The sequence below is a fragment of the Mizuhopecten yessoensis genome, unplaced genomic scaffold, assembly GCF_002113885.1.
Source record: "Mizuhopecten yessoensis strain PY_sf001 unplaced genomic scaffold, ASM211388v2 scaffold11125, whole genome shotgun sequence".
Taxonomy (NCBI): Eukaryota; Metazoa; Mollusca; class Bivalvia; order Pectinida; family Pectinidae; genus Mizuhopecten; species Mizuhopecten yessoensis.
This window is the reverse complement of record NW_018408892.1, coordinates 163803-176563: the sequence shown is the minus strand read 5'-3', so window position 1 is coordinate 176563 and position 12761 is coordinate 163803. Positions and strand designations below refer to the sequence as shown.

At 34.5% G+C, this 12761-nt stretch overlaps 1 protein-coding gene across 10 annotated transcripts in view; it reads left to right on the top strand.

The window, feature by feature from the left end:
- Positions 1-12430, top strand: part of LOC110466201 (H(+)/Cl(-) exchange transporter 3-like) — a 73837-nt gene extending 61407 nt beyond the window's left edge. For all 10 annotated transcript variants that reach the window (XM_021522567.1, XM_021522563.1, XM_021522571.1 and 7 more), the window contains 5 exons: positions 953-1011; positions 1618-1725; positions 1881-1999; positions 3993-4087; positions 8217-12430. In XM_021522567.1, coding sequence (XP_021378242.1) covers positions 953-1011; positions 1618-1725; positions 1881-1999; positions 3993-4087; positions 8217-8307 — 472 coding nt within the window. In that variant the 3' untranslated portion in view covers positions 8308-12430. The remainder of the gene's footprint in view (positions 1-952; positions 1012-1617; positions 1726-1880; positions 2000-3992; positions 4088-8216) is intronic.
- The last annotated feature ends 331 nt before the right edge of the window (positions 12431-12761 follow it).

Here is a 12761-nt window from a genome sequence, read left to right as displayed (position 1 = left end):
TAGATTGGATAAACACCCTTCTTTCTGACCTACGTTCGACAGGCCCACTGGATCAAAATTGGTGCAATGCAAATGATCATCTTATTGCCTGAACGAGTGTTGTGATATTGGTATTGCTTGACTCAATAATAATTGCAAAATATGTACGACCACAATCTCAAATTGTCATAAATATTTACACCTTTTATACCAATAACATGTACAGCAGGTACTACTGTAGATAAGTGATACAATCCATGTTGGTCTCCAGGTGATTTCGTGCATTTTATATAAGCTGTTAATTAATACCTATCAAAACCCACAGAGGAGCGATACAGGCACTTTTTGACTCTTGTTTGAAACCAATGTATTGTTGTTGCTTTTGCCAGTTGTTGCTTTTGCCACATAAACATGTATTTGATTGTTGCTTTGATTTTTGATCACAATTTATTCAACATTCACATGTTTATCCACTGTAAGCTTTCCCTTATTACTAGCATGTCATACAGTTTACCTGATCCTCCGACATTCGTATTTCATATTTCAGCTTACTTAATTTGTTCATGTCAACCGACAATATTAATACTAATATCCAAGATGTTGTTTAGTCTTGTAATTTGTAAATACAGATGCCTATTTCCAAACATTTAAGTTAAAATTTGTTCAACAAAATTTTTGAGAAAATTAGAAAACATAAATTACTTTTGCAGTATTGATTTCTTCAAAGAAAACAGTTATCATGAAAAGTCCTTCTTTTCACTCATTTAGAATTAACTTTAATAGTGATACTATAATCATTCATTGTAAATTAATGTTTAAATTGTGAACAATTTTCCATTACTGCTGCTATACTGAACTTCAAGTGACAAAATACAATGAATTATTATACAAGTGTAATTGTGTTGGTTATGGAGCTTGGATTGTAGATCCCTGACTAGCTGTCATAGTTATGTCGACTTGTTTTGTGTTGCAGACGGAACGATCCTCCTCTCTGTGTGATCACACAAGACACCATGACACTGGAGGAGCTAGGTTTGTATAGCCACGTCCTTAAATGACGTGTTAATAGGAATAAATCTGATAAAGTAAACTCTGTTACAACAATTCGCAGAAGAAAAGGCCTTAGCGGCTTTCAGATTTCTTAAACAAAAATGTCGTAAATCTCATTGGGAATGGGACAGAAAAGTTGGCTCCAAATACATACGTTATACCAGGAAATTTCCGCTCAATCAAATTTTTGCTTTTCAACAAACAATGTATGTTATGCTCTTTAGAAATGTTCGCCTTCATTATATGGAGGTCAAAAATTAAACTGCAGCGCAAAACATAATCCTGGTGTATATGTGGTAGAAAAAAAAATGCTCTTTGTTTGCAGTGAATATGATAACGTATCATTTTGTTATCATATTGTTTTTAAAAATGTGTCTGTGTAATTCTACATAAATACATTTTTTTTGAGATGATACATAACAATGTTGCAGTAAAATACGGTATTTTCAGAATTTAAAAAAAAAAAAAAAAAAAACAACAACATCTTTTCCCCCCTTTAAATCTGACCCCAAAAGCGTACCTGCGCACTATACTCTAGTGCGCACTATACCCCCAAATTTATGGCATATGAAATGTTGTTTTCACCAGAATCTACACTGAAAACGTCGGACCACAATGGCTTCCCCGTGGTCGTGTCCCGCGAGTCGCAGTACCTCGTTGGATTTGTCCTCCGCAGGGACGTCAACCTCGCTATAGGTAAGTGGTGACTTTAGTGATGAATGGCGGTTTTCTGTAACTCGTTTAATCTCTAGGCGTAGTGGTTTACTATTGACGACTGACTATAGTATCCAGTTTGCAATACTTCTATGATTTAAAAACTGGTATGGTTACCTCCCTTTGTATGTTTACAGAGAATTCGAGGAAGAACCAGGAGGGTATAGTATCCAGTTCCATTGTGTACTTTTCCAGCCACGTTCCCAGTAACCTTAACGACCCAGCTCCTCTCAAATTGAGGAAGATCCTTGACCTGGTAAGATACAACCATCCAATACACCTCTCCCTCAAATCTCCAGCATTTGGCATTAATAGGTACATCATTATGTGGTTCATGTGATTCGTCGGTCAAAACAAAATAAAATCTTGCAGCAAAGTCTCGAGTAAACAGCTTCAAGAAGTCGCTGACATATCGATCTTTGATAACTGTGAGGTTTTCATGAATTTCCTTAATTTTATATCCCATGCCACGAGACTTTATCAGAGGTGAAAATCTGGGAGATTTTGCCTCACGCCGTGAGATTTAAAATATATGTGTACATAATAAATAGGTCTTAATTCTACCGTCTAGAGGAAGTGGATGTATAATAATTACTTTGTCAGTGTGTGCAGCATCCGTCAGTGCGCCAGTGGTAAAAAGCATGACATTGTACTTGATATCTCATGAATCCTTCTATAGATTGAGTTTGTATTTAAATTCTACACTTGATTCAGTTTTGATGGTCATCAGCCAAAGTTAAAGGGTCAGAGGTCAAACTTTACCACTTTTAAAGTGAAAAGCTTGTGTACAAACATAAGTTTAGTTTATGAACATGTCAATTTGTATACCATGTGTGGTAATGGCGACTTATTCGCCTTATAAGATTTTGTTGTCATCAGACGAAGTTAAAAGGTCAAAGGTCGCCCTTCACCACATTCGAAGTAAAAAGCCTGCGTACTCTTCATATTTCAGTAGGAGATATACAGTGTGTTTTTTTTTAATATTTTGCCTTATAGTGATGGTTATTTGTTAACCAAAGTTTTAAAAATTACAATAATTTCCCAACACCCAGCTGTTTCCATACCTCACTCTCTTGGGATCGGAGCGTATCTTACATGCACATAACATGTTCCACTGCGCATCCTCATTACACATGCAAGCTTGACCACTACATCTTGACCACACATACGTCACTAGCCTCGCTCTCATTCTACCGCCGATACTGAAGACGTCTGCATCACTCGCTATCCATCCATCCACCCCTCAACCTCCATTAAACACATACATACACCTTGCATGAATGACCAATATCATCTTCGAATTCGCCCTCGTGTTACATTACATGTTTACCTGGGTGCGACCAATGTACTTTACCCACCTCGGGCAGGCTTTCTTATATAATTCCTATATAAGTGCCCCCAAATAATTAAATATTCCTACATATTCATTGTCTGAGCCCATTAGCTCATCTCTCATCTATAAATAGGCTGGATAAACCGGGTCATGACTGTCTGGTTGGCAGCACTCGCTCCAATCATCTCTCCTCCCTGCAACTTAAGTTTCCTCTGGTCTCAGGCTCCGCCATGGTCATGAAACTTCAAGTAGGTAACAGCCCTACTTTCTCCAGTAGGTAACAGCCCTACTTTCCGCAGTAGGTAACAGCCCTACTGCCACAGTCATGACCATCTCCTGCCTAGTCTTACATGTATATTTCTTGGGGTACTCGTGCATTTGTCGCCCCCCATTTGCCAAAAGATATTAGATGAAGTAGCATATTATCATTACATAATAAAGCTGTCAAACCTCATACCATTGTTGTTGTTTTCTTTAAATTGTTATTTAAGGATTAACTTGAATATATATAATTTAATCTACTTTACACAATCCTTGTGGAAATCCACTTTTATTGATGGACTCTTTTCTCTTAGAAATTATTGCCCTGCTGTATCAGCCAATCAAAAGCAACATTACAAACATTGACGTCATTTGTTTACGTTATTGGCTGATAACATAATTTTTTAAGCCAATGAAAATGCTTGTTACATGCAAGATTAAATTATTATTAGATATCCATTGCTGCCAGTGTAGAAGTTAATATAAGTAACTAATTTTATTTTTATGAATTACACTTTAGCTGTGATTGAGAATCTGGTAGATGCAGAGAAGTTTTCAGTGATGTTTTCTTGAAAACTATTTATGTGTGCAGATTATCAGACTGTATCCCTTCCAGTCGTTAACAGTTTCTCATCACCTCTCATTATGTGTTTAGGCCCCCGTGACCATTACAGACCAGACACCGATGGAGACGGTCGTAGAGATGTTCCGAAAACTTGGCTTGCGACAGACTCTGGTAACGCATAACGGGTCAGTATATAATATTACCCTATATATATATATAGAATACGCCGTCTTTCCTCTACAGTGAAACCTGTCAATATCAACATCAAGGGGGACCGATAACTTGGTCAGATATTTTTAGACAGAGTGTTGCTAATCCTGAAGTCCAGAAGTCTCTTCACTGACATCAGAGAACTGAGGTCTTTGGTCAGAATTTGAAAAGATTAGAATACGGTAAACCAATCTTCAATGACGTCAACAGAGACTTAATAATTTGATCAGATATGAACAGGATGGCAATGAAAGCTTGGTGAAAAGACACATATATACGTAATCTTGTCTCTATAGGGGCTATACATGATGCCTTAAAAATTTATAATGAAATGTCCCTAAGGTAAAGTGTGTGGTCAAGTCAGGTTTCACTGTAGAATCAGTTTCTTTTTGGAGGACTGGAAAGATAAATTTGACTCGGATGTTACCCATTGAAACTGGAATTTTTGCTTACCAGGTATGATGATTTTTCGTGTTTATTTGAATGTGTCTTTCTTAGTGGAGTCAGAATGTCTGTTTAGATATCATCCAGAGCCAGAAAATTTATGAGTTCTTACATAACAAAGGCTGAAATGATCAAATCAACAATGAGTTTTAAACATTTTATTAAAAAATCAACAAATAAACCTAACTTGAAAAAATTTGCTACTTTAGATATCGGTATATATGTTAGCATGGAAAGTAAATACACTCAACTCGGGCCATGACAAAAAAATAGAATCAATGTTATATTGCTACGAATTACAATTAAGAAAACAATGATAATCCAGAAGGTTTACTTCAAACTTAAATTGTGTATATTTCCATACTATTATAACAATGTGAAGAATTAAAAAGAATAAGATCATTGTCTGTTTTCTCTCTTATTTATTATAGAAATGCTCAACATGTGTAGATTTTAATGTGATAACATTTATCATGGCAAGGGGCTATATGATGAGAACTCATAAACCTGTTTAAACTGTAGTTTTGAATACCGATAAAATAGACAGGTAATTAATCAAGAAGCAAAAAAAAAAAAAAAAAAATTAAAAAACAAATTAAGAGATCTGGTTTTATTATAAATTTACCTCTTCAAGGAATTGTGATTGGTTTCCTGTTTATTTGAATCTGTTTGTCCCTCACCTGGATTTTGTTTTATTTTGGCTGTTATTTCCAAGCATGATTTTGAGCCCAATGTTTCTTTCCTGAACGATTTTGTGCCCCTTTGTAGGAGTACTTGTTCCTTTGGCTGTCTCCTTATACCATATAGGATCGTTTACCCCCTTCCCTCAAATAATTACTTGTTTTCTCTCCTGGTGATTTGCTGACATCTCCATCTCTGGCGTATGATTCTTTGAACCCAGTCAAAGAGTCCAATTCTTGATTTATTGTTTTTCCCCATGATTGATTGCTTGTTTTCCTGGTTGATAGATTATTTACACCCCAACACAGTATAATTGCCTGTTTTGCTTGTTGATATTTGGCACCCCTCTAGGATTATTGTCTCCCATACCACAGTATAATTGCTTGTTTTCCTGGTTGATATTTGGCACCCCTCTTGGGTTATTGCCTCCCCTACCACAGTATAATTGCTTGTTTTCCTGGTTGATACTTGGCACCCCTCTAGGATTATTGCCCTCCCCCAACACAGTATAATTGCTGTCCTGGTTGATTGTAAGCCCTACGTTATTGTGTGTTTACTCCCTGTAGCATTGTTTGCCACATACTTCAGTATGCTATATGTTATTATCCATCAGGCAGTTGAAAAAGGTTAAAAGAAAGGACACCGATGAACCCACACATGAGTTGCCCGGGTAACATTTCATTGCTTCTACTATGTATTGTGTGCATTTATAATAGTGTGCTTTTTTTTTTATTAATAATTATATATCATTTAATACTGTTTTAAATCACTCGATAATTTTGTTGTGTTGATGCTAAAATTTCCTTTGATTTACTTTCGCTATATTTCGTATTATTAAGGATATCCAAATGTGCAAATTAAACCAGTATTTTTTGTCAGAGTTGCCTCCCTCACTTTTAAAAGACATTAAACAGAGGACTGTCTGAGTGTTAATAATAATTCTTGTATTCTTGTCAACATTGTGTCTCCACCTTTATGAACCAAGACAAACTAAAATAAGATATTTTACTGGCGTCTTATTGTTATGGAAGAGGAGAAACTTGTCACAAAGATTTGCAGCATATCAGATTCTTAAAGCTGACAGTGCAAGTTAAAAAGCTTTTAATTGAGATTAATTAAAAAAAAAAAATTTTTAAAAATGGATCTTTTGATTTTTTCAAAACATTATGACCTGTATTCCTGAGATTTTCCCCGTCTCTTCCAACTATAGTTTCTAAGGAAGTGAATTGGATTAAATCAATCCATATCATAATACATTTTCTCTTACATGATGATTCCTTCTTTAAATTGGTATTGGTAAAATTCATAATTTTAGATGTGGGGTAGTTTCTGAATCTATGTCATTTGCAACTCACAGAAATTGAAAAAATAAATCAGGACTGTTGACTTTTTAGAGAGAATAAATAAACAAAATTGTGTATTGGATAACTGTAATTCTTGATTGAGGACAATACGTGATTTTTTCCCCAATATACTTAAGCACCACTTGACTTCACTATCACTGTCTGAACCTTTTGGAATCAACATTTGCCTTTATATTTATAAGTTTGATGTGGAATTCTGTGTTAATATTTAAGGAACTCAGTGTTAACATTTAAAAGAAATAGCTAGTTAATCCGCAAAAAGACACAATCCAGTTTAATAATTTTAACGAAATAACTCCATCCACTTATAATTAAACCAAACGTAATTATGATTTTAGAATTCATGTTTAAGCTTTATATTAATTGTATGATTTTTCACATCGGTGACCCTTTAAATGAAACTTTTTCCACATATACTTTGTACATATAGTAATAATTATCACATAATTTTAATTTCACTGAGAAGCATTTTATTTTGAAGCATTTTAGTAAATCACAGCAATTTGAATAATCGGAAAGTAACTGTAGTATCTTATTAATACATAGAGTACATTTCTAGGCTGTTATACTTAGGCTTTGCCAGTTTCGTAATCCTTTTCTTTATTGAAAAAAATATGTTTGAAATAAGCTATCGAACCATTCTCATGCTAGTGTATCCTGTGCTGAAATCTTATACTTTCTTGTAATTTGCTGAAATCATGTGATTTGTATACTCCTACTGTAAAATTCAAAGACTGGTAGTATTGGCGTACATGGCACTATAAGAACAAGCTAGGTCCGAAATTTTGAAGAGGATGTGGTACATATATCTATAGTTAATAGTGTGTTTGCCAGTTTTACTGCAGAGGTTTACATAACAGTGTGTTTGCTAGGTATTTCAGTGGTTTGTTTTTCTATGCTGAAATATATAACAAGATTGATGATGACTTAATTCATGGTTCCAGACTAATACTTTTCACCAGAGAAATCTACCTTGTGCTCCATGTCTGATTGTAGTGTTTTCGGTATTAAATTGTAATTACAAATATAAGACTTTGTCAGGAATGCCAAGATTCATATGACGTGAATAAAGGTTAACTATATACCTCAATGAAGAATATAGGTTCAGTGTGACGCGTGACACACACACAGTTCATTACGTTGCGTTTCAAGGTTTGTCATGCCTTTTTAAGAAAAAAGATACCGGCTACTATTTGATTTAAAGTTCATAATGTGTTACTGATTACTGTTGCAATAAAAACAATCTCAAAACCGAAAAATCTGTCAATGCAATCAATGAATTTGCATTACTGTGTATCGAAAAAACATTTGCCCAGTGAAATATTGTTTGCCCATCACATGTCCATATTATTGCTGTGTTAATTGTACCCATCACATGTCATTCCTTATACCTTGCTGTGTTAACTTACTTATATTCACTTTCGTGGTGAACTTGCTCTCTTCACGAGGGTGCATGGAAAGGACAAAAGTATAAGATTGGGACATACATTTCCCGGTATATACACTTTATAATAAATGGAAATGTAACATTGCAAAAAATAAATTAAATCTTATCAGATTGACCCCATGTTTATTGGTACATTATTTTAATGAATCTTAACATTTTATTTTGCAGTCGTCTCTTAGGAATTATCACCAAAAAAGATGTTCTTCGTCACGTTGCCCAACTACAAAACCAAGACCCAGAGTCCATTTTGTTCAACTAGACCCAAGTGTAACTCAAACAAATGACATGGTGTTCCTCATGCAGTGATATGGTTTCTCATACGATCGGTTGGACGACCATAACCAATCATCTGTTGACATGGTGTTACTTAGTGATACAACTCCTACCATTGGTTGGAATACTGTAACCAAACTTTCTGTTAGATAACAAATTAAATTTGAACATCAATTAATTTGTTTGTTCAATATTGTACACAAGTAATGTGCCACAAGGGCCGACACTGTAAACCCCTGACCTGTGTGTGTATCTGGTTACTTACACCAGGGAGTTTTGATACTTCTCTTTGAGTTGCGGGTTTAGACTCTACAGCTTTTGTCTTCTTACATCTAAAGGATCCACCACCAGGAGATTGATGTCTATAGCCCATAATATATTATAAATTTTATCCGCAAATCTGAGAGAAACAGTATCTCAAACTCTTTGTGATGATGAATTCTATGTAGAAGATGATGGATCTGACTCTCACCAAGAAGGGCAGCCATTTTTATAGACCTAGGCCGTTTTCGGACCTATTAACATGATATGCTGCTTTCAGACGAGCCTTGACAAAGCCTTGCAAGGCCTTCATAACATTTGCAGGTCCGCAAAGATTCATACCAGAAATTGTTTCATTCAAAAAACAGACAAACCGGTTGTTCCGCATAAACGAACAGGCCCCTATAATCAGACCAAGGGTCTGTCTCAAAGTTCCATGGTCGGTTGTGTCGGTCGATCAGTCTGATGTGTTATCATGTGAAGAATGAACAGAAAGCTCGTTATGTTAGGTTCCTCCACCAAGGGATATAGCTATGAAGTAAGAAATGTCGAGACAAAGAAACATTTTGATGTTAAAACTAGCCAAAGTGTTGATGTTTTATGTTGTGGTGAAAGTGTGACCAACAAATGTCGAGTGAAAGAGTACAGTGATAGGAATATATGTTTAGATAAAATGCAATAAGCATGTATTTCATCAAATGACCATAATAAATATATGCATTTAGAGTATTTATCAATGATATCTAGTGCTGGAATGAATGACTAGCATGGTGTCATAGTAATAGGTACAACATGATATGGATGAAAGATATTTTTAATAGCATAAAATTAATCGAAAGCAATGACATGTGTTGGTTGACAGTGCTATGCCATTTTTGTGTGCATTATTTTATTTTATTTTCAAACTTTTCATAAACATTTGAATAGAAAATGTTTGGAAAAGTTCATAAGTAATATATATCTTTACTGACGAAAGTAATATGAGGGAATAAAACTAAATTTACCAAAACGATTGCAAAAGCTAATTTTGTAAAAGAGTTAGTGCGGGACTTTAGCCCCGCAAAATGAGCCTTATCATTTTGACATAGCAGCAGTTAAAATATTGAATTCTTCATCAAACCGGCAATATGACAGTGAACAAAATTTATGAAACGCATAAAAGACATTAACTAGCTAGTTGTAGCTGATGTAGGGGCATTGTCAGACCCTCCCCTCCCAATCAAGCAGGGCTGTACCAGATATATAGCGGCCAAAAATACCTGTACGAGACATTGTTTTAAATAGAGTATAAGATTGTGATGAGCATTATATTAAGAATTTTGTGTGACAAACTGATGAGCTTCGAGGTGCTTTAGTTAATATTTTATCATATTTTCTCTCACAAGCTTCAGTATCTAACTGCCCTGTAAGTCATCTGTATACCACATACAGCTGTATATATGTGTACTACAAAGGGGGTATATTTAACCCCATCAATTTTTCGTGTTTTTCTTCCTGGAACAAATTTGAAGAGTTTTAATTTCACAGAGCGATGTGAAAGGTTATACTCTATGTTGATAAGATGTGCAACAAATTCTGGGATTTATTTTCGTGTGTATTTGTGCAGGCTGCAATTACAGGAAAAATAAATCCACCAGGAAAAAGAGTTGCTATGCTGGAAGTAATACATGTATACATGTATACAGCTGTATATACCATTGTGTATATCGTTTACGGGTTTACATGCTCGGAGACACGGTTTGTTGTCGTCGTTTTATTTCATTGCAATGAAATAGTTGTACAAAAGTTGTCTAAAAAAAAACTTGTCATGATAATGAATTGTATATATTACAAAATCATGTATAATTTATTGAAGAGTTCCCCCTATTGTAACAGTGGTATTCTCCCTTAACAAGGAGTAAAAGTTCACCTATGAAAATTATCTTTTTTTGATAATACATGTATTCCAGAATGAGGTTTATTTTGTTCATAATCAGGGTTGTATATTAGATTTCCATTTCGAGGCAATAAATCTAAAATCCAACCTCCAACTCATTCACCCCTGAAATTTCATAATGGACTATGCCAATCTTTGAATTGAAAGAGTTCAAATGTGTCTTCAGGGGTGGATGAGTTACCCCGGGTAAGCAAATGGATTTTGAGTAACCTTTGTGTAGTGCTTTAATTAATAAAAACAATTACATTAAGTGTCGTTGCAAGAGGTATATTTTGATTGATTTGTTGAAGTAATACAAGTATCAAAACCAGATAGGGCCATTTTACCAGAATTTCAACCAAAGTCATTACAAAGTAGCTTGTGTCTAGTCTTTATAAGACCAAATAGATTCTATAAAATGTTTAGTGTGCGTTTCCTGTAGATACTTAACTGTCTATTGATTTTTTATATTTTGTTGAGAACCAGTAGGATGTTTTGTTTAGATGTGTTCAGTCATTTGGATGTTTGACTCTGGGTGACTTAGACGTTTGTTTGTTCTATATATACTAATACATATATATGTCGGGTAAGAAATGAGAGCGGATGGTATCTTTCTGTGTAGACGAATTTTATTATCGATTTTGTCATTTCTAAATCTGTTTTATTTTTGTACTTGATGAAGATTCTGTATCTGTTATGGTACAGCTATTAAGTTTTTTTCTGTGATATATTTAAGACTTACTTGTAGATTATTGGTTGTTTGAAATTGTTTATGAATTACGTTTTTAAATTATCAAGTTGCAATTTATTTTCAACGTGTATGAATTGTATGACAACTTATCCTTAGATTAGTTTTGTTAACCAAGAAGATATTTTTCTTTCCAAGTGATTGCATGCCCCCTCTCTCTCTCTCTCTCTCTCTCTCTCTCTCTCTCTCTCTCTCTCAACAACTCTGATGAAACTTGTACAACATTTGAACAAGCCTTCATTTGTTTTAAGAAAACAATTAAAGTTTATTATAGAAAAAAACAGCAGATACAATTAATGAATATTGAAGAAAATACCTGAATATTCAGGTATATCATTGACTCAGACAGCAATCTAACCTAATTCCATTGGCATATGTATACATGTATATGAAATCCTAGAATTGATGCTCATATAACTTCCTGCTCAGTGATTCGTATACATGCGGACATGTACAGTTACACATTGGTTTCATGAAATCACTTACATTGTACATTATGCAGTTAACATGTAATATTCCAAATTGTCATATACATGTTTATCCAATTCCATTGTCATCATTATGACCTTGCATGATTTTCATTGGTTGGTGAGTGTTTATGACAAATAAACCGCTGGTCACATGACACGCAATTGCAAACTGCCACGTTGAAAATCGGCCCAAATTCTATTTTGTAGCATATTGGTTTAGTATATTGCTTGATGTTTTTAGATGGTAAAGAAAAAGAATTCTGAAGATGTGTTCCATTTCCTTCTGGAAATTCAAAACAAGTGTTCTACAATACATTTGATCCTGCATGACACAAATGATAAGTTCTGGATTTGTTATATAAATCTAAACGGTAAAGGAAGCTTGTTGTTGGTTTTTTTTAATTGTAGTGTCATCTCTGGCCAATATTTTATCTATTTATAATTACCAGGAAGCTAGAATTTTTCGTTGTGCCTTTGTGACATACGAAATGTAGGCATATGTTAATGCTGCTCTGTGCAATGACTTACAAACAAAACAGATCACGTTCATTTCGAAGCTTGTGGAACATTCCTGCGACCTTGTTATTATTGTTGTTATATTGTACATTTGACTGGATATTGTTACCGTGAATTTCCCTAAGATCTGGTTTGTGTTTTTTCACTTTCAAAATCACCTACACTGTACTTGCAAATAAAAACATGTCATTAAAATCTATACACAGAAAGTGTTTTTTCATTGTATTAAATAATTGTGGTATTATTCATCTCACAAATATAATGTATTCCGTCTTTGCGTATTGCAGAGTTATCTTCTCTTGGTCGCAGATATTGATTGTTACGTCACTTGTTTGGGAGAGTAACGTCATCAATTTTTGAGAAACCGACGTAATTTTCTCACACAAACCAATGACGTAACAATCAATACCTGCTCCCAAGAGAAGATAACTCTGCAATACGCAAAGACGGAATATATTGCCATTGGAATGAAAATTATGATCAATTTTTGTGTGTGTAAAAACTTCTGTAACGGAAATCCTTTGTCTCAT